General features: G+C 55.6%; 4 protein-coding genes across 6 annotated transcripts in view; 3 read left to right on the top strand and 1 right to left on the bottom strand.

The window, feature by feature from the left end:
• Positions 1-1,480: 1,480 nt before the first annotated feature.
• Positions 1,481-4,452, top strand: C13H22orf15 (chromosome 13 C22orf15 homolog). Of its 2 annotated transcripts, XM_028527194.2 has the most exons (6): positions 1,489-2,019; positions 2,868-2,954; positions 3,047-3,184; positions 3,335-3,409; positions 3,493-3,649; positions 4,345-4,452. In XM_028527194.2, exons 1-5 carry the CDS (start codon positions 1,995-1,997, stop codon positions 3,630-3,632), a joined length of 465 nt encoding a protein of 154 aa, XP_028382995.1. In that variant the 5' UTR covers positions 1,489-1,994; the 3' UTR covers positions 3,633-3,649; positions 4,345-4,452. The 2 variants fall into 2 exon arrangements, with proteins under 2 accessions (XP_035869755.1, XP_028382995.1); XM_036013862.1 differs by having other exon boundaries at positions 1,481-2,019; positions 3,335-4,452.
• CHCHD10 (coiled-coil-helix-coiled-coil-helix domain containing 10) lies at positions 4,422-6,240 on the bottom strand. The gene is made up of 4 exons (XM_028528017.2): positions 6,200-6,240; positions 5,714-5,933; positions 4,743-4,890; positions 4,422-4,641 (listed from the first exon to the last, which is right to left on the bottom strand). The coding sequence occupies exons 1-4, from the start codon at positions 6,238-6,240 to the stop codon at positions 4,622-4,624; spliced, it is 429 nt and encodes a 142-aa protein (XP_028383818.1). The 3' UTR covers positions 4,422-4,621.
• Positions 6,241-9,293: 3,053 nt separating this feature from the next.
• Positions 9,294-20,132, top strand: MMP11 (matrix metallopeptidase 11). Its single transcript, XM_036014350.1, has 8 exons — positions 9,294-9,448; positions 14,770-14,999; positions 16,341-16,484; positions 16,564-16,697; positions 16,843-17,084; positions 17,204-17,420; positions 18,103-18,360; positions 19,291-20,132. The coding sequence occupies exons 1-8, from the start codon at positions 9,329-9,331 to the stop codon at positions 19,422-19,424; spliced, it is 1,479 nt and encodes a 492-aa protein (XP_035870243.1). The 5' UTR covers positions 9,294-9,328; the 3' UTR covers positions 19,425-20,132.
• A 1,120-nt stretch (positions 20,133-21,252) lies between these two features.
• SMARCB1 (SWI/SNF related, matrix associated, actin dependent regulator of chromatin, subfamily b, member 1) overlaps positions 21,253-25,621 on the top strand; it is a 32,435-nt gene continuing 28,066 nt past the window's right edge. Inside the window, exons 1-2 of one of the 2 annotated variants that reach the window (XM_028527598.2) lie at positions 21,253-21,586; positions 25,132-25,270. In XM_028527598.2, the coding sequence (XP_028383399.1) occupies positions 21,494-21,586; positions 25,132-25,270 (232 nt within the window). In that variant the 5' untranslated portion in view covers positions 21,253-21,493. The remainder of the gene's footprint in view (positions 21,587-25,131; positions 25,271-25,621) is intronic. The other variant, XM_028527599.2, reaches the window with a different exon arrangement.

Below are 25,621 nucleotides of genomic sequence, written 5' to 3'. Positions count from 1 at the left end.
TCTCATTACCTAGCAGCCTGAGAGCTCCTTTGGCAGCTTATTATAAACACCCTCCAACATGGGTCCCAGTGCATTCCAGACACCCCCGCATCTCCACAACCCTCAAGATAAAAGACCCCTCAACTGCACTGAAGGCAGAGCTCACTGACCACAATGGCGGCTGTCAGAGCCAAGGCTCCCAGGGCCCAGAGGGGCCATTCCTTCAGAATCTGGCTGCAGCCACCCCTGAGCTCTGGTTCTGCAGGGCTCAGGTCCCCAGATATAGTGGTGTCCCCAGCATAATGTGCCTCGTGTTTAAATAAGTTTGGGAAATGCCGCATGTTTCCACAGCGCTGGTTCTGAGCACTTGGGGAAAAGGGAACTGGCAAAGGTTGGGCACCCTGGCTGGTGGGGCACATGGGGAGGAGGCAGGAGACAGAACTGGAGAGAAGAGGTGATTAGGGAAGAGGAAAGCGGCAGGATGATAAAGTGAGAGGAAGAGGGAGGGAGAGAAGAAGTCAGGGGGAGGTGGGGCACAGACAGAGAGGCAGAGAAACAACGTGAGAACACAGAGAAAGAAAGACCAAGGGAGAGGCAGATGGAGGGGAGGGAGAAGAGGGCAGGACAGACAGACAAATACGAGACAGGGAGAGATGGCAAGACAGGCGGAAGAGAGAGAGAGAGAGAGAGGTGGTGAGAGGGACGGTCGTGCCTCTGGGAGGTCTAGCCACAGCTGGACGAGAGAGGGACAAGGAAAAACGGCGCGGCCATGCCAAAACATGGGCAGTTTCCCGTGCAGTTAAACAGAGTTTCATCATATGACCCAGGAATTCCTCCCGTGGTATTTATCCTAGAGAAATGAAAACACTGAGTCACACAAAAACCTGTAGGTGAATGTCTAAACTGGCTTTATCATAATCGCCCAACACTAAAAATAACCCAAAACGGCAGGTGAGTGGATTGACAAACTGTGGTGCACCCAGACAATGGGACTCCCCCAGAGACAGAAAGCAACAAACCGCATATATACATGTAGTTATATACATGTACCGTGTGTGTGTAACTATATATGTAACTGTACATATAACTGTATCTGTATGGGAACAAACCATTGATACACAGGACAACCTGGGTGAATCTCAAATGCATTATGCTGTGTGAAAGAGACGAGACTCAGAAGGTCCCGTCCTGTATGAGTCCCTTCACAGGACGTTCTGGAAAAGGCAGCGCTTGCCAGGGGCTGGAGTTGACTACAAAGGGGCATGGGGACATTTTGGGAAGTGATGGAAATGTTCTGTATCCCAACTGTGGTGGTAGTTACATGAGATTTGTCAAAACTCAAAATACTCAAAAGGGTGAATTTTACCGTCTATAAATTTTACCTCAAACTTAAAAAAAAAAAAACAAGAATAGAGGAAAACAGGGAAGGCTGGGAACGAGGAGGAAGGCAGAGGGAAAGAACAGGAGCACGGGGCAGAGAACGGGCCTTGAGTTGGTGGGGAGCCTGCAAGGTTGGTGAGGACCCCATGTTGGCAGCTACCAGCTCACAGTGGTGAGCGACCACCCCCAGGAACCTCCCCCACTTTCAGTCTGGGAGCTCAGTCTCTAATGGTGGGAGAATGTGGTCTCTGGATGTCCCTGGAAACCGAGGCTCCAGGCCCCACAGTAGCCTTGCCTCAGATCTGGTTACCAGGATACTGAGGGGAAGGCATTTCCTGCCTGGATGTCTTGGCAGCTCCCACTACCATGGAGACCAGCTCGGAAGCTGGGAGGGCCTGTCTCCTCCTGCTACTCTGACCCAGCCAGCAGGAGGAAGAGGAGGCCAAGTAAGGACTTCAGCCCGGGCCCTCCCACCTATCACCTACTCGTCACCCACTAATACACACACACACACACACACACACACATAACTCCCTGCAGGGCTCCAACTCTGAGTAGATCTCAGCCCCAGTTCCTTCCTTAGTCAGACATTGGGGTACCAAAGCCCCCACATCTGTTTTCTCTCTCTTGCAGCCATGTTTATCACGGTGATGTTTGGAGGTAAGTAAGGTGCCCTGTCTCAGCAGATGGGTGGGGAATGGTACACTCAGCTTGCTTCCCTCTGCCCTGGGGAGAGGGTGGAGGCAGTGTGGGGAAGGAATGTTCTGTGAGGAAGCAGAACTAGTGCCTGGAGTGAGTCCCTGGAAGAGGAGAGCCTGGCTGGGTACCAGGAAACTCACACGGGTCCCTCTCCTAGAGCTTCTGCCATGCTGCTCCCATGGAAGGTGTTTTTAAACTGCGTGATCTCTCTGCTACTAATTCAGTCAGTGATCCTCAAAGTCCAGGGTGCCTCAGACACCTGAACTCCAGCCAGCTGCAATCCCCAAGCCTCCAGTGGGAGGGGTCCGTTGAGGGCAGGAAGCTGGTGCAGGAGGCTGTCCAGCGTGGGAGGCATGAATTGTGTGCCCATCACTGATGTCTGGGGAGGTGGGTGATGGGCGGGTACAGCAGGTCCCAGAGCCCTACTCCCTGCTCTGGTTAAGAGATGGGAGAACCACAATGCTGTATACTGGAAACTCATACAAAATAATATTGAATGTAAACTGGAATTGGAAAAAAGAAAAGAGAAAACTTAACTGCTTAGTGGAGATGTTGTTTACTTTTGGGGGTGACAAAAGTATTTTAGAAATAGAGGTGATAGCTGTACAACTCTGTGAATATACCAAATGCCACTGAAATGTATACTTTGGTTAAAATAGTGGATTTTTTCTTATGTAAATTGTACCTCAATGAAACAAATCACTTCAGTAAAACAAAACACAAAGGAGAGAGAAATGGAAGAGACATATGGTCCCAGATTGGGGGAAAATACAGAGGCTCATTCACTCACCTCTGCTCCTCCCCCACAGCTGGCTGCTGGGAGCTGGTGAACCCCTGGTGCAGCCTGGTGACTCTCACTGCCCACCTAAGGCAGAGGGGGCAGGTGCTTCCAGATGGTGAGGGGCAAAGAGGGGTGATGGGGTGGAGGGGGCTCAGGGCTACAGGCATGGGCACCAGCCCTGCACTGCCTTCCTCCCTGCCCTCCTAGCAACCGTGGCCCTCCTGGGTAAGGATGGGCACCTGGTGATCCTGAGCAAAGACTTGGAGGAGGGGGCTTCCCAGGAACCCTCCACAGGCAGCACCCTGCTGCAGGAGCGTGGGACCTATGTTCTCGTGCAGATCATTAGTAAGTGGGGCCCAAGACTTGTTGGCTGACGCTTTGGCCAGAACCTAGCCCTGACCCTTTTACCCAATGCCTGGTCCTGATCCCAGCCTGAGCCAGGTCTACAGTGAGAAGCAGGTGCCAGTCAAGAGCCTTTTTTTTTTACCTCCACAGATGGGGAGGATGGGGCCCCCACTCGCTATGAGTCCCTACTGGAAAACCTGGAAGATTGGTGCCCAGAGCTGGCAGGTGAGTATCATGGTAGAGCCCTGGGGTGGGGAGGAAGCATCTTCTCCCCAGCCCCGACAGGCAGGGCTTCCTGGGTCTTCCAGAGGAGCTATGCTGGCTGTCGGGCGTTCCCCCAACGGGCAACCGACGGAGGAGACGTACCGGCACTCGGCGTGGCCACCAGGAGCAAGGTTCTCCTTCAAGGCCCCAAAGGCTGGGCTCCCTGCTGTCCAGGACCCGCTAGCTGGGGCCAGGAGCCAGGTAAGGAGACATGGGTACCTGGGGGGACAGTCACACCCAGAAATGGTGTCCTTTCCCAGGGGACAGACACCTGTGTACTGAGAGGGGTAGGAAGCCCCAGGACACATGCACATATACATGAAAGAGGGAATATACTGTCCCCAGAGACAGGTGCCCAGCACACTGCTGGAGTATAAGTGCCCCAGGACAAGAACATCCTCAGTGCCCAGGAGATGTGGCATTGGGCCTGGCATTCAGTAGGTGCTCGATGCAGAGCTGCTAAATCAATTCCATGAAGGCCACAGCACACGTGATGGTGGGGGCCTCGTGACTGGGCACACCACAGTCTAGTGGCCAAGCTGGACTCAGATCCAAGGAGGTTGGCCGTGACCTCTGCCTTGTGTGATCAGGCCCAAACAGACAGCGGCCCAGCAGCATTCCTCTCATGGAATCTTGAATTATTGAGCTGTATCAGTCAGAAGGGGAAAGTCATACACAGGATGTGAGGTTGCCAGGGGCCCCTAAGATGTGGGTGCAGAGAAGGGAATTGAAAGGCAGAGACAAGAAAGGTGGAGGAGGCGTGCATCTCTGAGAGGAGAGACAACTAGGATTCTAGCTCCCAAAGTCAGATGCCCTTGAAGCCACCTGCTAATACCTCACCATCCGCCTGACTGCCCAAGGCTGTGGGATTACAAGGCTCCTCCCTCCCCACCCAGGAGGTGAATCATCGCTACAGCACCTCTTCAACCACGATGCTCCCAGCAGACAGGCCAGTGAGAGGGCACACAGCAGGTTCTGGTCTAAAATAAACTCTTTTAATTGCACATTTGTGTCTCAGGTCACCTGTGCGGTGAGAAACCCTCTCTTTACTCCCAATCCCAGCTTCAAGGGTACATTCTGGCGTTGTAGTCTGGCTGTCGGTGAAGGGGCGGAGGTGAGTGCAGAGCTCACTACTGAATTTACTCCAGTCTGCACCAGCGTGGCCCAGTCTCTTCAGGGCAGGGAGCTCAGACCTGTGAAGGAAGGGGTGGCACAGGCTGGTGGTCAGCCCGCAGGTGTAGGAAGAGGGGCTGTCCCTCCCAGCCCCTGCCTGGGTGGGGGGCGACTCGCTCACCGTGGTTGTATTTGCACTGCTTCAGGGCCTCACTGAAGCCCTCGCACAGGGTCAGGTCACTCTGAGTGGTGGAGCAGTCCAGGAACTGCTTGATCTCATAGGCGCAGGGCCCCAGTTGCAGAGGCTGGGGGGCAGCGCGGGCCGGGGCCTAGGGTGGCACAGGAGGCAGCAAAGTCAACTCAAGCTGGGGGAGCTACCTACCCCCTCCCCACTACCCCAGCCCAGGGGCCCCAAGGGTCCCAGGCAGGCTGAGTGACCCAGGACCTGCAGACTCATCTCCATCTGTTAAACAGGGTGAGCCCACTGCCCTCTTAACACCACCCAGCTGATGATAGACAGTATCTCCCTGCTGCCTCCTCAGGGGCATGTTGGGCAGGTGGGAGAAGAATCCAGAAAAGCCCAGTGAGTGCTCTGCTAGTACTCTTGGAGTATGAGCCCCACCCCCACAAGTTCTAGCAACTTCCTGGCTCAGCCACATTGATCCTCATGACCTCTGACCCTGCATTAAGTCTGCATTTGGCTCAGGACTGGTGGGGCACCCAGTCGAGGAGAGGCCAGTCACCAGCTACCCTTTGCCCTTGGGCGCAGGGATACAGTGCATGACGTCGGAGTAGGGAGACCTGAGACTCAGAAGCTTCAACAGCCCTTCCCTCTAATAGGGTTAGGTGACCTCGGGCCGATCTCGGAGCCCTAAGGGCCTGGGCTGCCCCATCTCTAAAGGGCTGGTTGGCATCTGTCCCTGAGAGTCTAGGGACCTTGGTCTCAGGGGAGGGTCTGGGAGAGCCTGCCAGTGAGTGACAGAAGGGCAACAGCCCAGTGAGAAATAGGACTCTGCCTGGTTGGGCAAGGCCCTGGGCCTGAGGCAGCTCAGGAAATGCCCGGACACAACTCGGTGGACATTCCAGCTGTACTCCCTGCTCCGCGGCCTTCTGAGAAGTGGGCCTCAGTTTCCCTGGAGCCCCGTTGCTTACCTGCTGAGCAGCAGGCTGGGCGGGCTCTGAGCTCCCTCCGCTGAAGGCTCCGGTTAGGGCGCTGCCCACGACGTGTCCCACCGCGGAGCCCACGGCTACCCCAGCGGCCGTGGACGCCATCTGTGCCATCAGGCCCGGCTGGCCCGACGGGGCGGGGGCCGGCGCGGCAGCCGAGGGCGGCGGGTGAGCGGGAGGGTGGGCAGAAGGTGCGGCAGTGCGGCTGCGGGGTGGGAAGGGGCAGGGTTAATCCTGGCCGGACCCCAGGCCAGAGGCCCAAGGGGCCGGCAGCCCCTGGAAATGCCCCCTTTCTCCTCCTGTCGTGTGGGCTACTACAGTCTTAGACACGTGGTTGTGATATTTCCCTCCCCTCCCCGATAACCCCCGCTAAGATGGCGCAGTAGTCGCCAAGGTCGAGCTATTACGTCCTTGGGGGAGTACACGCGCTTCCCGAGCCCTCTCCCCACCGGGCCCCTGTCCCGCTCACACCTGGCTGGCCGAGCGGACACGCTACGGCTCCCCCGGGGCATGGTCGCGGTGGTGGGGCTCCGTTGAGCTGAGTCAGAGACCGAAACGGTGGCGGAGATTGAGTCTCCGGGACCGAGTTGACACACCTTTTCACTTGCCGGCGCAAGGGGCGGAGCCTCGGAGACACGCCCCCAGGGGAGGTTGGGCTCTGCTGCAGCACTTGGCTCCCGCGGCTCCTCCGGGCTTACTCTTCCAGCATCCTCTCGTTTCGGCGACCATTTCAGCTGGAAATGTGACGCTGCGCCCTTCCTCCGCTTGGCCCGAATTGTATGGGCCCCATATCGGGGATATGACCCGATGTCGTAGAGCGCAGAGAGTTTACGCAAGGGCGACCGTCGTGTGCCTTTAAAGACCGCAGCGGAGCTCAGAGTGTTGTCCTGTGCTCCAGGGCAGAGGAGACCGGGAGGCAACCGGCCGATGCCCGCCTGGGAGGGGGCACGAGGCGCCAGGCCGGGCTGTGTTCCTTCCCTTCCTATGAGACAGGGTTTGAGGACTACTGCGTGGTGTCAGTGTCGCGGCGGGGCGGGGGCAGGGGACAGCGGGACGCGGGGAGGGAACTAGAGCCGTGATGAGGCGCCCTAGGGAAGGCCTGCCGGGATCGGTCTCCAGAATCCCCACCAGGGGGCGTCCGGAACCCCTCTTCGACTCCTTTCTGGAAAAATGCACTGCAAGCAACGGCAGCCTTGGGCATCACCCCGGGTGCGATGAGGCGCCCCCTCCACGCGTGACCCTCCACCCCGCTGATGCCCCTGCCCCGCGAATGCAGCGCCATACACTGACAGACTTTACACGACATTCAAGCAGCGTGCCCATCCTGAAGTCTGTGATCCGAGTGCCCAGAGATGCTTGTACACGTCTGAATCCTATAACCTCTCCATTTTACCACCTTGGCTCCAGGACAAGGGGAGGGCGGAGGTGCGGATTTAGGATGTTTCCCAGCCCTTCAGGAGCTTCAGGTTTTATGGTCTTTTCTGAGTGACTTTGAAGTGGTCATATTATTACTCAGATGGGAAGCTGACTTCTTTCCTTCACCCTCCTATCACTCTCGTGCCATGGGAGGGGAAACTGAGGCCTGGTAGCACAAGAATCTCCGAGATGAAATCACCCATAGCAAAGGCATGGGGGGGGGTAATGTATACTCAGTGATGGGTGTGCAAGGCATTTCCAGGCCACATGTGCACTAACCCTAACCTCTCACCTTGCCTGTGAAGGAGGGTCCTCCCTTGACCCCTGCCTGGGGGCCTGGGCCTCAGTTTTCTCCTCTCTTCAGTGGGGCTTACCATGCACTTCAAGGTGAGGTACACATGTCAAGGGTGGGGCATTTTCTCCTCACAGATATGCCAGGCCTGGTGTAACTCTACTCCTTTATAGTCCCTGCTCACCTATTCTCATTTGCCAGGCTGGCCTACCCTTCTAGGCTTTTCAGGGTACTCCTCTTACAGGAAGCCCTCAGTGACCAGCTGACCTTGCCGAATGCTTGGTTAGCATGTAATCATGGTCTGCTACCCCGGGTCTGCACTGCAGGTGTCTGTTACTTCAGCTCCCATGATTGGTGAACTGCAGGTTCTCTATAGTTCGGCCATGCAGCCCTGGAGGCAGGCAGTCAAGACCACTTAATAAACATTTTTATTGAAATCATTATGTATTTTCCTGTATATCAGAAAAATGTATAATTAGCTCATCAAGTCCATGATTTCTTGACCAATATTGCTAAGAATGAGGCTGAAGTAAGCATTTCAACCTTTAAAAGTGAGTCACTTTAAAGAAAAAATTGCTAACAGATTTAAGTAGGAAAAATCTCGGCTGTCGGCCATCTCCTCGCCCTCTAGGTGTCGCTGTGGAGCCTTCCTGGAGAAGCTGTGAAGGCTCCCTGGGCTGGGACCCAGAGGGAGGGTTGACTCAGCCGATTGTCCTTTCTTTCGCCCCAGCCCAGGCCTAGGCTGGGTGTCACAGCCTCACCTAGTAACACTCAGGTCCCTGCCCACCAGGACAAAAGCCACTGTCTGTTTTTTGGCTCAGCAGTGTTGTCACGATGGAGCAGATTGCCTGGGGAGATGATACGGCACCTGGTCATCACAGGGATTGTGAGACTGGAGGACCCCTTCCAGCATGCAGAAACCACCTCCTTTAGGTCTCAGGAAGCTTGAGGAGCCTGTTAGTCCCTGATGAAGGGATAGCCTGAGCCTCCAGAGCCCCAATATCCTCCCTCCAGCTCTTCACACTCCATTGCCTGCTGGTATGGAAAAGCCTGTTCTGGTCAGCCCCCTCTTGGCCTTAGTTTCCCCATACGTTATCACGGTTCTGTTCCAAGCTGGGGTGGAGGGAGGGGGAGGCCAGTCACTTCCCTGTGACTCAGTTTTCCTGGGACACATTTTAAAAAATGGTCTTATTTATTTTTAGAGGGGAAAGGGAAGGAGAAAGAGAGGGAATGAAATATCAACGTGTGGTTGCCTCTCACACCCAGATACTGGGGACCTGCCTGCAACCCAGGAATGTGCCCCGACTGGGAATTGAACCAGCAATGCTTTGGTTGGCAGGCCCATGCTCAATCCACTGAGCTACACCAGCCAGGGTCCCTGGGGCACATTTGAATACCCCCTTTCTCACAGGGAATACAGTTCAGCCTTCAAGATGGATCAGCACGTTTCTGAGAAGTAAGGAAACTTGTTCATGGGTACAACCACCTGTCGTAGGCTCACAGCATGTCAGAGGCCAGGCCCCCTGGGCGACCAGCTGGGGATGCCCCTTCCAAAGTTGGAGGTAAGGACCAGGAGGAGTGAAACCCTATTTCTCTCAGACTTCCCACTGCACATTTGGGAAACTGAGGCCTGGAGCGGTACCAGCTGGCCAGGGTCACTCAGCACCAGACCTCAGACTGCCCCTAATTAGGACGGGGTCTCCAGGCCCCAGGTCCCTTAACTGGCCAGCGGCTCCCTGTCCACCTCCCCCATCCTGGCAGCCGCAGTTGAGGCGGGGAGAGTTTAGAACAAAAGGCGCGAGGGGCGGGGCTGGGGCGGGCCGGGGGCGGGACGGAGGCTATAAGAGGTGGTGTGCCGGCGCGGCCCAGCAGGCCCAGCAGCCCTGGGGCGAATGGCTCGGGCCACTGGGCTCCGCGGCGCGGCTCTGCGCGCCCTCCTGCACCCGCTGCTGCTGCTGCTGCTTCTGCTGCCCTTGCCGCTGCCGCTGCTGGCCCGGGCTCCGCGGCCGCCGGTAGGTGCCCGTCGCCGGCCGGCCGCTCCTCGCCCAGGGGTCACTGGGCACGCGGGCTGGGCCCAGAGGTGGAGCTGGACCCAGGGGGGCGTTGGGGTGTCCTGGTGCCACCCGTTACCCAAAACTCCTTCTGGATCCCTGTGGGCGTGATAGATAGTGAGCGTCCCATCCCTGGAGGTGTGCAAGTGAAGCCTGCATGAGGATCGCCCAGTCTGGTGAGACGCAGCTCAGCACTAGATACACGCCCCCTCGCACAGCGTGGGGACTGCTCTTCTGTGTCCCAGCCACAGATGCTAGAGTGTGCTGGGGGAGGGAGCAGAGGGAATGGTTACAGGTATTGCTGCAATAAATACAGGGTTACAGGGCCCTCTATTTATTGTAGGGACAAAGCAGGCTGGTGTCAGCCTCCAGGCAGTGGCCTTGGTGATCACACCTCCAACTGTGCAGTGGGCTGGAGGATTAGGGAAGAGCTGGGGAGGGCAGCAGCGGCTCTGGGGGAGACGGTGTCTGAGCCTGGAGGGGGTGCCATCACCTAGGCACTTGCAGGTGGCAAGTTTGGCCAGGGCAGCATGAGTGTGTGTGTGTGTGTGTGTGTGTGAGAGAGAGAGAGAGAGAGAGAGAGACTGTGAGAAAGTAAGAAGAAGCAGAGCCAAGGGCGGAGAGTTGAGAACTTCAGAGAGCAAGGGGGTGGGAGAGTGAGGGAACGGAGAAGGTGTGATCCACGGGAAGAACAGAGTCCACGTGAGAGAGCAGCAGAGTGAGAAGAGGACCGCTCATGGGGTGTGTATGACAGCCTGTGTGTGACAGTCTGTGTGTGCCCAGAAAGCTGCACACTCCCCTCAAGCTGGGGTTTTAGGGGACCAGTCACAGGGGTGCCTAGGCAGGGCCTGGAGTCTGAGGCTGCACAACTGCAGACGTATATGGGCCCCTGGGAGCCCACCCCATCCCTACTGGCAGCCGAGGCATCAGACAGCTCAGGAAGGGATGGGACCATTGAAGTGTATGGTAGACAAGAGTGTGGGAGTATTCTGGTGAGGAGGGAGGTCTGACCAGGCTGGGCCCCTCTGTTCAGCCACCCCAGGTCTGCCCTGGCCATTCTTGCCCTTGCTGGCTATGGGAGCAGGGAGAAATAGGATGGGGGAGGCACCTCAGTTTGGAAGCCTTTCCTCTTCCCCAGCCCCTTCCAGTCACCTAGATCTTGGGGCAGTTGAACCCACGGGTTCGGGAATGGGAGCGATTGGGTTTGAACCACGTGACCCTAGGTGAGCCTTCTTGTGCTTTTAGAGCCTCACCCCCTCAGTCTTGTCAGGAGTGGGTGGGAGACAACAGTGCCCACTGCTGGGCATTGAGAATTAAATGAGGTAGTTCAAGGAGAGGTACAGCCAGGTGCACTGGAGACACTCTGTCACCTGTAGCTGCCACTTTGATGCTTATGCAGGGTCAGTTGGGGCCGGGTCTGAGCTGGGATGCTGCCTGACACTGTGCAGATATGCAGAGAGCATTTGGGGTCGCCTCTGATGTGTTTATTTGCAGGCTGCTGTTGGCAGGGCCAGGAAAGCTCTGTAAATATTTATCTATCCCAGTTCAGCAGCTTTCAGGGTTGCTGAAAGCCCCACAGCCCCTGGGACCAGCAGGGGAGGGGAGGGAAGGGAAAGATTTGGTCACGACGTCAGGAGACGATGGACTTGCCTGCTGATGGGCTGTGTGACTTAGCCAGGCTGCTTGGCCTCTCTGAGCCTCAGAGGGGCTTGATGCTAAATAGAATGATGCGATGATGCTCCCCTGTCTTCTGTACAGCCTGACGAAGTACCCTCCTATCAGGGTTACCTCCTGCTGACAGCAGAAGGCAGAGCCACCATGAGTAATTATCCCATTAGACCAACAGCAAACTGAGGCCCAGAGAGGGGCACAGCTAGTCGGGCTGAACCCAGCAGTCCCCCAGTCTGGGGTCCTCCTTTATCTCCCCTCTACAGGATGCCTCCATTTTCTTGATTGGAAGTTGTCCCAGAGGCTGACCTTGAGCCTCTAACTCAGCCAAGAGATTGAGTCAGCCGAGGAATTCCTCGAGGATGTTTGAGGCTGTGGTTTGGTGCCCGCCAGAGGAGGACAGGGCGAGTGGACAGTTACCACACAGGGCTGGCCAAGGGAGGATGCTGGCCCAGGAGGAGGGAGCGCACCAGCAGAAGAAACACTTCTCAGCAGCGTGGGTTTTGGAGATAGGCCAAGAGCTGAGGGGATGCAAAGAGAGCTCTGGGCAGGGAAGTATGAGCCCTGGGTCTAAGACCAGCTCTTGCCCTACTTGCTGTGTGACCCTGGGTAAAGTCCTTGACCTTGGTGGGCTCTGGAAAATGCCTGCCCCCTGAACCCCAGGGCTATCGATGAGGTCAGGTGTGGCCTGTGCCCACCACCCAACTCACTGAATTCCGGCAGCCTTGGGAGGACCAGTACACCCATTTTAGGAATCAGCAAGCTGCCTGTGCCAGGCCTTGCCGCTAGGCCGTCTGGCCCCAGGCCAGAAAGTACTCAGAAAGATAAAGTGTGGAAGGTCAGTGGGGCAGGGAGCATGTGTCCTGTCCCAGTAATGTGGAAACAGGAGCCAAGAGCCATTAAATGATGAGCTTCCCTTAAAAGATCCCGCTGGCTGGAGACCTCCATTCTATTGCCTTCCGCTCACTCTCTCTCCAAGACCAATGAACGTGACACAGACAGGGAGTAAGAGGCCTTTGCTTGCAGGAGAGCTTGCATAAGTCACTCTTCTTTTCTGGGTTCGCAAGCCACCTTCTGGCTGCAACTCCTGGTTTACAGTTTAAAGTCTGGAGACGTGGGGAGCTGGATGCCTGGTGGGTAGTGGGAGCTCTAGATTCCCAGATGTGGGATGGTCAGGCTCACAGGGGCAAGGAGCAGGGCCAGCAAACAGGCTCTGTGCCAGATGCTGCAGCAGGCATCACAGAAGAAGGGCATTTAGCCCTTTGCCATGGACTAGTCCCATTTGATAGATGGGGAAACCAAGGCTAAGAGAGAACAGTAACTTGCCCAGGGTCCTTTGTCCAGGGGTGCATGGCATAGAACTGGGCCTTCTGAACCTCAGTGTAGCTCTTTCTGCTGCATCGAGAGAGCCCTGATCCAGGGCTCTGGGGGTGCCTTGTGGGGGCAGGAGAGGAAGGGACGATGTATATGCCCATTGGCCACCCTCCATCCGTGGCTGGCTGCTCCAGGCCTCACTGGGGGCAGAGGAGAGGGGAGATTTCTACCCATGGACATAAACAGAGCCAGCAGGCTGTGCTCTGGGCTGTTTGGGTCTCCCAGGGGACCAAATGGCCCTGTCTTTCCCAGGGAGGGTCCTTGTACCCCTGCCAGGCTTGGGGAAGAAAACCATCTGCTGGAGGTCAGGAGGGGCAGCGTGCGGAGGCGAAGGGGCAGACTCTCATGTCTAGTCACACAGACCTGGGGTCCACATCCTCAGTGTGAGGTCTGCCATATGCATCATCCCCACCTCGTGGGAGGGGAGACAAGGTTCAGTAAGCCCATCTGCAAAGTGCCTGGGAAGTAGCAGGTGGGTAATAACTTCCCATTCCTTCTCTTCTTCACCAGGGTGAGGCGATCTGGGTCCCTCCTCCAGGACAAAGATGGCTCCAGCCCAAAAAGCAGAGCAGAGGTAGTAGGCTGGGTGGGCTGTGAGCACAGGGAGCCTGCCACCTGCCAGCTGTTGTGTGAGCAAATGGCTCTAACTCTCTGGGCTCCACTTCCTCATCTGAGAAAGGGCATGATGCAGGTGGAGGTGGTGAGAGGTCCCTTTAGGGGCTAAGAGCATGTGCGTGGAGCTGTTGGCAGGGTCCTGGCCTAGATACAGGTGGACTGCAACCATGACAACTACTTAATAATAGCAGTAAGCCCAGCATCGGCTGGAATCCACAACCCAGCAAGGCCAAACTCTGCTAGGTAACCAACTGCTTGATGAGAAGCTCAAACCGAGGAAAAACTGATTCAAGGCCCCACACCCCAGAGAGCTCCATAGCTCCCTTGGGGTTCAGAATCGCCAGGTATTCAGAAGACCACTTCATAGTGGGGTATTCTTGGGGGCTGAGTCTGGGTGGCTCTTGGGGATTGAGTTCTTAGTGGCTCCATAATCCAGAGCTTGGGGGAGGGGAGCTGGGACACTGACCTGGGGCTTGGGAGAGCTGCCAGAGGCTGAGGCTGAGGCCAGGCTGAGGGTGGGGCCTGGGTGGCCTGGCTCTCACCCCAAATATGGCTGTGGGAAGGCGGACGCTGAGTGTCTCAGCAAACAGCACCTCTCCATGCCTCTCCTCCGGCTTTGCATGGTGTCCACAGGGGGGCCTTCGCTATGGCCTATGTCATCAGAGTCTTCAGCTGGCCCTGCCATGCCCTTGCTGGATGACTTCACAGGGTCTCCCAACCTCTTGGGCTTCTGCTTTTTCCATGCACTAGAATTGTGACTTCTACCCTGTGATTTTTGGAGGGTGGGAGCTCCGGGTCAGAATCATCTGGGGGCTCTGGCAGGGCAGGGGGGTGGGGCTGGGTGCTGGTAATTGTCTGATCCCTTACACACACACACACACACACACACTCACTCAGGAGTGGAGGAGGCAGGCAGACCACATCTAGCTCTGCCGTGTGCCCAGCCCTCGAGGGTGAGGCGTGAGCAAAACTGCCCCCAGAAATCAGACCTCAGTATCAGGTGCCCTTACTGGGTACCCGGTCCCAGGCTAAGTGCTTTAAATGCATTGCCTGGGTTCATCCTTGGGTCAACACTATGGGGAGGTATTACCCCCATTTGTCAGATAAGCAAATCGAGGCAGCATTGCAGTCCCTCCGTGTCCAAGGTGGGTGTCCTGGGCAGAAGTAGCTTACAGGACTTGGGAGCTGGGAGAGGCAGGGAGAGGACTCAGGAAGAAAGGGAGGTGGAAGGCATTTGCTGGGGGTCGGGGAGCAGGAGGCGCTGCCTGGCCTTTCCTCGGCAGCTCTGTGGAGTCCACTTCTGGCTGCGTGTGGAGGGCACAGTCTCTGTGACCCCATTCAGACCTCACCAGCCCAAATGGCCAGAGTAGGTGACAGGCAGCCCTGGGCCCTTCCAGGAGGAAGCGACAGGTAGTAGGAGGCCTTGGAGGAAGCCATCAGGAAACTGGTTAGCTCATGTCAGAGGGCCTTCAGTGTGACAGTGCACATGCCTCCTCTTGCCCTCAGCTGCCTGGCAACCCAGTGGGCGGGGCTTGAGCATGGGTGTGCTGACAGCCCGTACCTCTAACCATGGCCCCTGAGGACCAGTGGCCTAACCAGGCCTCCTCATCGTCTCTCCTGCCCAGGTCACCCACCGCTGGCACCTGCTGAGGAGGGGGCCACAGCCCTGGCATGAAGCTCCTCCGCACAGCCTGGCACCTGCCCCTGCTGCACAGGAGGCTCCTCGGCCTGCGGGTGGCCCCAGACCTCCCCGCTGTGGCGTACCTGACCCGCCTGATGGGCTGAGTTCCCGCAACCGACAGAAGCGGTTCGTGCTGTCGGGTGGGCGCTGGGAGAAGACTGACCTCACCTACAGGTAGGGCCCTCGGCCACGAGCAGACTCCAGAGCTATTTGTCCGTGTGTGTGCCTGCTACCCTCATACCTGCTTCTCAACACACACACCAAGGCGAGATCTCCGCAGTTAACAGACCTGTTGTCCACTGTTGACCCCTGAGCCCTCCCTGGACCAGCACTGCTGAACCCCAACTTACATGCATCCACAGACACCGCCCTGCCCGCCCATGGCAGAGGGACAGTGCCTCTGTTAGCCCATGCCTGGTCACCCTGTAGATGTGCTGGGGCACAGCTTTCTGTCACACAGGCAGCCTCTCTGGGGGCATACTAAGGACCAGGCCCTGGGACCCTATGGTGAATGAGGTGGCCACAACCTTGAGGAGTGAGGCATTAATCATGGCATTGTTTGCATCCAGGATCCATGCAGGTGGGACGCAGTGGTGGGGGCTTAGGTGACCTGAGGTCCTTGAGAGTGGTGCAAAGCTGAAATGTACACATGGTGCAGGCAGGGCCTTGGCTTAGAAAGATCACGTAGCAGGTCACATGTGACGTAGGGTCACATAGCACTGGAGCTGAGCCTGAAGGGGACCCCAGAAATGTCCTGGGTGGGATGGGAACTGACAGGCAGGTTAAAGGATCATGGTCTCCCTGAAGTGAGCAGTACAGTCTGGTCTGTAAGGTAGGCCTTGGGCTCCTGTTCCTGTGTTCTTTTTTTTTTTTTTAAGATTTTTATTTATTTACTTTTTTTTAAAGATTTTATTCATTTATTTTTTTTAGAGAGGGAAGGGAGGGAGAAAGAGAGAGAGAGAAGCATCAATGTGCGGTTGCTGGGGGTTATGGCCTGCAACCCAGGAATGTACCCTGGCTGGGAATTGAATCTGGGACACTTTGGTTCCCAGCCTGTGCTCAATCCACTGAGCTACGCCAGCCAGGACCTTATTTATTTACTTTTTAGAGAGAGGGGAAGGGAGGGAGAAAGAGAGGGAGAGAAACATCAATGTGGGGTTGCGTGCCCCCCACCGGGGACCTAGCCCACAACCCAGGCATGTGCCCTCACTGGGAACTGAACCGGCAACCCCCTGGCTTGAAGGCTGGCGCTCAATTTACTGGGCCACACCGGCCAGGGCATGGTCCTGTGTTCTTGCCACTGAATGTAGACACCTATGTGCACCTGAGGACACCAATCCACACAAAAATGTGCCCATGTGGTGGAGGGATTAGCGCATCACACCCGAGGCTCATCTGGCCTGTGCCCTGCATGCATGCACCCCCATGGAGCACCCAGAAGCAACTCGTGGCCCCATAGCCATCAGGGGCTGCCCCTGCACTCAGTAAAGCCCAGGCCCCTGCTTCTCCCCACAGGATCCTTCGGTTCCCATGGCAGCTGGTGCGGGAGCAGGTGCGGCAGACAGTGGCAGAGGCCCTCCAGGTGTGGAGTGATGTGACACCACTCACCTTTACTGAGGTGCACGAGGGCCACGCTGACATCATGATTGACTTCACCAGGTGAACCGGTGGCCTGGAACCCCTCTGGGAACAGCCCCAGCTGCCAGCAGCTACTGACCCTGCCCCCACCCACCCACAGGTACTGGCATGGGGACAACCTGCCATTTGATGGACCTGGGGGCATCCTGGCTCATGCCTTCTTCCCGAAGACCCACCGAGAAGGGGATGTCCACTTCGACTATGATGAGACCTGGACTATTGGGGACAACCAGGGTATGGGCTGGGGACCTATTTTCCAGACGGGGCAACTGAAGATCATAGAGAATGGGAACTTGCCAAGGTCTCAGAGCTGGGGTCTGGAGCTCGGGTATCTTGCTGCAGGAGGCTCGGGGATTGCTGGACTATTTCCCTTTTCCAGGCACAGACCTCCTGCAGGTGGCAGCCCACGAATTTGGACATGTGCTTGGGTTACAGCACACGACGGCTGCTAAGGCCCTTATGTCCCCTTTCTACACCTTCCGCTACCCACTGAGTCTCAGCCCAGATGACCGCAGGGGCATCCAACATCTGTATGGCCGGCCCCAGACAGCCCCCACCTCCAGGGCCCCAGCTGTGAGCCCCCAGGCTAGGGTGGACACCAATGAGATTGCACCACTGGAGGTGAGGCGCAGGAAGGTGGGGAGATAGGAAGGGAGGCCCTGCCCCAGCTTCCTCAACCCTACTGGCCTCTATGGCTCCAATGTGGGCTCTTTCCTGGCCCCCCTTCCTCTCCACCTCAGCCGGAAGCCACACCAGATGCTTGCAAGGTCTCCTTTGACGCAGTATCCACCATCCGTGGTGAGCTCTTCTTCTTCAAGGCGGGCTTCGTGTGGCGGCTTCGCGGGGGCCAGCTGCAGCCTGGCTACCCTGCTCAGGCCTCTCGCCACTGGCAAGGACTGCCCAGCCCTGTGGACGCAGCCTTTGAGGATGCCCAGGGCCACATCTGGTTCTTTCAGGGTGAGTGGGGGTTGGGGGTCATATTTCCAGGTGCCAGGAATGTCATGCCCAAGTGTAGGGACAGACAGACAGATATATTGGGCAGGTAGAGGGTGCCCCGAATCCTCAGGGCCAGGAGAGAACAAGACTCATTCCTCTGGGCACAGCTCTGGAGACCCCTGGAGGCAGAGGCTTTCCAGGTGGGAAGGTATTCTGCAATGGGCCCCGCCTTGGCCTCCAGCTCGGAGGTGGCGAGATGACTCATCTGAGGGCACAGCTTGGAAAAGGCAGAACAGGGATTTGATCTAGTTTTAGCAACCCTAGAGCCTGTGCTGTTAACTTTCAATTGGCAGAGAACAGAGCCTAGAACATTCCAGGTAGCAGGGACTCCATAAACAAAGATCTAGCTGGGACCTGCTGAGACAAAGTTAGGGCCACTTAAGAGCAGCCAAATGCCAGGGGAAGGATCCGGGACCCAGGCGCCTGTCTGCTGCTTAGAATAACCTTTCCCACATGGTACGTCTCAGAGCCTGCACCACCCTAGCTTACTTCTGCTGGCTCCAACTTCCCCTGGACTGGGGATACCAAGCAGGACAGTGAAACCGAGGCTAGGAAAGTCTGTGGCAGTGGTGGCAGCTGAGCAGGTCCATGATGGCTGAGTGTGGCAGTTGCACAGCTCCATTGCAGCCTCACCTCTCTGCAGGGGCTCAGTACTGGGTGTATGATGGTGAGAAGCCAGTTCTAGGACCTGCACCCCTCTCTGAGCTGGGCCTGCTGGGGTCCTCAGTCCATGCAGCCTTGGTCTGGGGCCCTGAGAAGAACAAGATCTACTTCTTCCGAGGCGGAGACTACTGGCGCTTCTACCCCAGCACCCGCCGTGTGGACAGCCCAGTGCCCCGCCGGGCCACCGACTGGCGAGGAGTGCCCTCTGAGATCGATGCTGCCTTCCAGGATGCTGATGGTGTGTTGGGGACAGGGTGGCTGGTGGAAGTGGTGTAGCAGCTGCATCTCCCGCTCTGTGGTGGCTAAGCATCAGCTTTCCATCTCAGATGCTTTGTCCAGCACCATCCTGCAGCAGGGCGGTGCTGCACCCCCGCACTGCAGGTTAGACGAGGGCTAGAGAGGTGCCAGGACTCGCCCAGGTCCTTTGTCACAGCTGGTATTCACAACCACTACACACCAAGGACTGACACCTGAGTTCCCTAAGGGTCTTGTGCAATTCTCAGGTGTAGTACCTGTCATGAACCCAGTCTCTAGAGGAGCAAACAGAGGTTCAGGTGATGAGGTTCCCTAACTGAGGCCACCCAGGTGGACAGTGGGCAGCTAGGACCCCCACCCAGGCAGTCCCTGCTTCTAACCATTGCACCACTTGGCCTCCTGCAATCTCCAAGGACTAGATTGGGACTCAGAGTCCAGTGCTCTTTCATGCCTCACCCCCGCTTGCTTCTGTGCTCTCCCACAGTGGGACCTGTTGGAGAGCTGTCCTATGGTGGCCTTGGGCTCTGGGGCTCTTGGTTGCCTGTATCACCCATGTGACTCAAGGTACCCAGGTGTATCTGGCTGGTGGGTGCAGGAGTAGAGTGATGTGGAGGGAGGGCCAGTGTGGGGAGTGGGACTTGCTTTCCTGACAGGTAGGAATTGGGCCTCTGAGGCACTCAGCATCTGCCAGGCTGGGTGGTAGCCCAGACCAGACTCTCAGCAGGCTAAAGGGCTCCCCCAAGAGAAAGGAGGTTCTGGAGGGCCTGCAGGTTTCAAGGAACTCAGCAGCGGCCAAGGCCCATCCACCTGGACCCCCACCCCCCACCCCAGGCCCGGCCCCTGGCACAGCCTGATAGCAGGTGTGAGGCCCAATGTGTCCACTTGCCCAGGCCTGACTCTCCTCTCTCCCCAGGTTATGCCTATTTCCTGCGTGGCCGCCTCTACTGGAAGTTTGACCCTGTGAAGGTGAAGGCCCTGGAGGGCTTTCCCCGTCTTGTGGGCCCCGACTTCTTTGGCTGTACAGAACCTGTCAACACTTTCCATTAGCCATGGCTTGGGTGCCCTCAGGGCCCCTGACATCACCTGGAGACCTGTGGCCATCTTTGTGGCTGTGAGCAGCAGGCATGGGACAGAACCTATGTCTCCTCAGGGGAGTTGGGAGGGGGTGTCCTGCCACCGTGACAACTGCAGGGAAGGCCACGCAGGTCGTGGTCACCTGCCAGCAACTGTCTCAGACTGGGCAGGGAGGCTTTGGTATTAAGTGTGAGGGTCGTCTGGGCCCTGCTCTACCCTACCTGTGCAGGTAACAGTCAAACCTGGCTGTCCTCGCTCTCTATGCCTGTCCCTCAGGAAAGGACCTCAGCAGGTTAAGGGGAGCTGGAGCCCTCATGCTGTCCCCGTTGTGAGGTTCCTGCAGGGTGCTGACACATGGATCCTGGGGCCCCATGGCCTTCTGCCTTTTCCTGAGAAGTCAGTTCTGGGGAGATGCTTGGAACTGGCTGCCTTGCAGTTGGTGATCCTGGAGATCTGTTCCCCAAGATCCAGGCCAGAAGGTCCAGAGTCAGCTGGGGAGGGGGATGCTTCCAGCTGAAGACCCAGGGCCCTGGAGGCCCCGACATACCTCAATCCTGTCATAAGCCGGATCCTCCCCAGCCCCCTCATCCTAGCACTGAGACCCTCCAAAGACGTGTAATTGTAAATGTGTGTACAAGCCTTTTTTTTTTTTTTTTTTTTTTTTTTTACTGAAGACTGTCATTAAACACGGTTATGGTCATTTTCTACCTGCCTGACTGGGGTTTCTCTGACTGGGAGGCCAGGATGGGGAAAGAGGTGGGACAGGGAGGTGGTAGCCTTGGGTTGGGACCTGCTCTGTCCTGGGAGCCAGGGTGGCAGCCCCCTCACCTCAAGCCTATGGTCTTACGGGACTAGGTGCAAGGTCTAGGGCGCTTCTTGCTCCATTCCTCCGTCTTGTCTCACTGGACACCTGTAGCGGCTTTGTCATTTCTTTCCTGCTCCCCCAGTGCCCTCCAGATCATCCTTCACCAAGTTGTGGTCACTTTGTCTGATCTTACCACACCCCAGCGCCTATCCACCATTGTCAGGACACAGCAGAGCCCTCCTAACCTTTCAGTGCCTCCTTGCTGGCCACCCAGCCCCACATGTAACTCCTTCATAGTAACATCTATCATAGCTGCAATTTTTGTTAGACCAAACCACGTGAAATTGTCAGCAGTGGGCTGTTGCTGTTGTTGACATACTGCATTGTTCAACTGGATACATGGAGGCTTTGATGCTTTTATTTATGTCAGTCCCCAAACCCAGATGTAAGTGTGCGGGGCCGGGCTGTTTAGTTTCACTGAAGGGATCAGCTTGTTGTTGGGCACAAAGCACAAGGTTAAGAAAGGAATGGAGAAGGTTCCCTCTCCTCCGACACTCATCTGATGCACCAGCCAAACCAAATACCACCTGGGCCCTGGAATCCTGCCAAGTCAGGGAGCCTCTGCCCACATCAGCACCACTCAGTGTTGTCATTCTGCCCATTCCCACAGCCGCAGGAACAGCTGTGGGCCCGGAACCGGGATATCTGTTCCTAGGATCCCTTTTATCTGCTCAGCTGCACTGTTTTCCGGGTGGGGAAATTGAGGCACAGGTACTACCAGCCTCCCTCAGCCTTCAGACCTCACTTCCTTTCTCCTCCACTGGGTAGAGTTCCAGTCTCAGCTGTGAGACTGGGAAAGCCACCGCCTGAGTCAAGACTCAGGTGTAATTTACTCCTGCGAGAATTTTCCTTGGTATCTTGATCTGGGAGGCAGGTGGTAGGAGAAACGGGTGTAGGTTCCTTTAAGAGACCCGCGGGGACGCGCACCAGTCTTTTGTTTGGGAGACGGCAGCGCGCGCGTCAGCGTCAACGCCTGCGCATGCGTACTGAGAGCGGCCTGGTTGTCGACTGCGGCGGCTGCTGAGGTACCCGGCGGCGGTGGCGCGAGCCCCCGGCCAGGCCTGGCCCGCCCTTCGCTTCCCGGCTTCGGCTCCCCTAGACTCGGTACTGCCCGACCCTGCTTCAGCCCTCCCGATCTTTGGCATCCCGGCCTTTGCCGCTCGCCTCCACCGCCGCAATGATGATGATGGCGCTCAGCAAGACCTTCGGGCAGAAGCCCGTCAAGTTCCAGCTGGAGGACGACGGCGAGTTCTACATGATCGGCTCTGAGGTACCGCGCAGCGCGTCCTCGCCCTCCAGGCTACGGCCTCGCGGAGCCTCAGGGCGGGTCTGCGCGCCGGGAACGCGCGTCTCCATTCATCGCGGCGGGCGGGCGCGCGAGCACGCGCGTCGGGGGCGGGGCCTCGCGGGCGGGGCCTCCCCGGCCCGGGTTCTCGTACCTCTGAGACCCTGGGTTTACCTTCCTGTTTCGAGGTGATCGGGGACTCACCCTACTGCCAAGGCTAGGGCTCCGCGAGGGGCCACTGGTTTTGTGCTGAGTTGTACAACCCCAGGCAGACGCAAAGAAACTGGGTGTTTTGGTTACCCCCGCGACTCTGGGGCGGAGATGTTGGACATCTCACAGGCACCCCTCCCCCATCGCTATATCTGGAATCCTGCAATGGCAGGCTGTGAAGAGGGGCTTAGTGAGGGCTCATTCCCGTGTTCGTTGCCTTTGAGGTGGGCAGGGAGGTGTTTTGACCTTTGTTTACCAGGGAGGAAATAGGTTGGGAGGAGGATGCTTGCTTTAGGGTGGAGAAGGACATCCTATTTCCTTTGGGTGGTAAGGCCCCCCCCCCCCCCAAAGGGGATCCATCAGCAGTTCAGAAGCCGTCCACACTTTGGATATCTTGAACTGACTGAATTATGACAGGGGAAAGATCCTAAAAATCTTTACTTTTTACTGGGCGTGACACTTTGTTGAATCAGCTGGACTGCTGACTTCAGGAAACCCCCACAACTGGTCCTTCAGTGGTAGATTGTACTAAGTATATTAAGTTTTTCCAGATTACCTCGAACTAGGCCTTTGTGGTCTAAAGGCAGTCCACAGATAGTGTGCATTCCTTTAAAAAAAAATAGCTGTGCAATTCAGACGTGCATATACCAAGCAGTAGAGTCTCATGTGACGAGGTAAGTGCTAATCTTGGAGAGCTAACGCAGTTAGTTTTACACAGTGCCAAGGGTTGCCTCTCCTTGTAGCAGTTTTCAGTATCAGACGCCAGGCATTTCATTCCTGGTTTTGGTTGTTTTTCTTTCTTTCTTTCTTTCTTTCTTTCTTTCTTTCTTTCTTTCTTTCTTTCTTTCTTTCTTTCTTTATATATTGTTAGAGCACAGAAGTGTGGATCATATTTTTTTTAGATTTTATTTATTTATTTTTAGAGAGGGAGGGAGAGAGAGACACACACACACACATCAATGTGCGGTTGCTGGGGGGCTGTGGCCTGCAACCCAGGAATGTGCCCTGACTGGGAATCGAACCTGCAATGCTTTGGTTTGCAGCCCGCGCTCAATCCACTGAGCTACGCCAGCCAGGGCTTGGTTGTTTTTCTTTACAATCGAATATAAACTAAGCCTTGTGATGGTCACATTGAGGCTTTCAGGATACCCTGTGATTCCTGATTGTCTTAGTAGTAACACATTATAACACTGATGTCAGCATCAGAACTTTAGTGTAACCATTTTCCATCAGTTTTTATAAAACAAAAGTCAGGATGCAATAAATTTTTCACATTAGCACATAAATGCTGCTCTTCAAACATAGCTGTGCTGAGGATATGGAGCCAGTTAATTATGTGATTCAAAAGGCAGTAGAGGAGTTTCATTATGTAATAATGGGCAGGTTGTTTAAAGTAACCTTTACCTGACCTAATAGGCAGGAAAAGAAATCAGTTTGGCCTTGACTCTGAGTGGCTGGTACTTCTGAAAAGCAAGCTTTCATTTATTAGGTGGAGCAAATTGAGAAGAAGCTTGCAGCCAGGTGGGAAGAACATCAGGAGGCCTGGTCCCAACTCGGCCCTTCCTCTGTCACTTTTCTCATGTGTGTCTTGAGATTCGGAGACTAGACGGCTTCTGATATCTTCTCTCTCACACACTTTAGTTTATAGAAAGTTAACTGCAGTCTTCTCTTTCAACCTTGTTGAGTGGGAACATTGTCCTGAGACCCAGTCAGCAGGGACCCAGATGGGAGAAGGGAAAGGCAGTTGGCTTTCTGGGCCTACCTTACAATCGTCAGACCTTTGGAGGTCTGGGAAGGTTCAAGGTCAGGATGCCGTCTATTGATATCCTCTAGCTCCTGTGACAGCATTGGGTGGGTGGCCCCCAGGCCCCTTTCCCTTGGGAAGCAAGCACCATATTCAGAGAGTGGGCCGGCCGTAGCATCACACCCAGCATCGCCATGCCATGTCCGTGGAATGGCCTTGGGCTGGCACCTGCAGTTGCAGTGAGTGTGTGTCACTGTTCTGTCTGCAGGCAGCTCTGTTTACCAAGTCAAAGTCACGGGCCTGAGAGGACTCTAGGAAATCCCTCGGTCCATATTTTCACTTTACATTTGGAAAACCAGATCCAGCAGACAAAATTGGGTTCAGGAAAAACCCAGGAAGGCAAGCCCTGGCCTCCTGTGTTCTGAAGGGATTTATGAAGGATCTAGGAGTCCTGGGACTCTGCAGGACCTGCAAGGTGGTAGTGGAGGGCGTTATCATCAGTGTCTTCTCAAAAATCTAATGGAAACTATGTTCACCTCGGGTGGTACTGACACTCCAGGCCAATGACGCACAGGAGTGTGTGCTGACTGTGCAGCTCATGAGTGATGTGCCGTGACTACCTTCTCTCACGCTGTGCAGCAGCTCTGGTTGTTGATCATGGAAGTCTTTGATTCATGAAAAATGGAGAAACATTTATTTAATAAATATACTATGATGGGTAGGCAAATGGGAAAATAATAGAAGTTATCCTTTGTGGGGTACAGAGTTGCTGAGGATTTGACAGATGTAAGGAGACCCGAAAAGGGAACGTGATTCCTCGTCACAGGTGGTGGCAGCACCTGGCACCCAGTCCACTGGCCATCTCGTGCCATGTGATTGCAGTGATCATTTTGGAAAAGTCAGTGGGACAGTGGGGTTTCTTTGTAAAAACTTTAGGACTAGATTTTTTTTTTCCATTAAAGAAGTCTTACTGTGAGTATCTGGTACAAGCAAACTGAAGCCGTTGTTTGCGGAAGTAATGATTTATATAGCAATCTGGTGATTGCCGATAAGTGCTTTTTAAACTCTTCGGAAAATTCCTTTGGCATTCCTGGTTTGAGTTTTGTTACTAAACAAAGCAACAGGGGTCATGGGGGAAATTATCCTGCATCTGTCTAAAATTAAGAGACCTTTTTGGTGTTTATTACATCATAAAAATATCAAAGTCTTATTCTTAAGATAAAAGAAGTCAAAGAGGCCTTACATTTCTGGCAAGTGCCAGAGAACCTTAGTCCAAAATCAAAACCATTGCAAACTTCTCCGTGAGCTCTGGGGGCCTGCCTCACAAGCAAGTTTCGGTCCTGTCGTCAGAATGTAGACGTTCCTGTCCCTGCCCGGAGGGGCAGATGTGGGCCAGATGTGCACTGTTGTTGAACCCTTGATGTCAGCAGAATGTGTTTTTATTGCTGCCTGGTGCCTGAAGGCCAACTCAGGGCCTGTTTGTCCATCACTTGATCCAGTGGGGCCTCTGCACCAGGATCCTCCCCTCTGCTTGGAGACATGACCCTTATAATGAGCGTTCTTGCTTTACTCATAGGTGGGAAACTACCTCCGTATGTTCCGAGGTTCTCTGTACAAGAGATATCCCTCACTCTGGAGGCGACTAGCCACTGTGGAAGAGAGGAAGAAAATAGTTGCATCGTCACATGGTAAAAAAACAAAACCTAACACTAAGGGTGCGTCTTCACGAGGGTTTGTAAACCTGTTTCAAAACCACTCGCTTATGTCATGAAGATAAAACGTTTTCACTCCAGAGTGTCTTCACTGCAGCCCTGACCTTAGTGTGGCAGGAACATCCTAGGGGCGGGGCACCCATGCGGCTCAGGCAAGAAGGTGGCTCCAGGGAGCCAGTGGTAGTCCTCCACCAGGTATTTTTAATGGGTCCAGAGGGTGTGAGGGGGGTGGGGCTGGGACAGTAGCGGGTGCTGTGAAGACATGTTGGTCTCAAAACGTTTTTGGAATGCTGTGATGCTCTGCCACTGCCGTGGCGTATCGCCATAGTCCCCCTTCATATGCACCCCACCATA

The sequence above is a fragment of the Phyllostomus discolor genome, chromosome 13 (assembly GCF_004126475.2).
Source record: "Phyllostomus discolor isolate MPI-MPIP mPhyDis1 chromosome 13, mPhyDis1.pri.v3, whole genome shotgun sequence".
NCBI classification, from domain to species: Eukaryota; Metazoa; Chordata; class Mammalia; order Chiroptera; family Phyllostomidae; genus Phyllostomus; species Phyllostomus discolor.
This window is presented reverse-complemented; position numbering and strand designations above follow the sequence as displayed.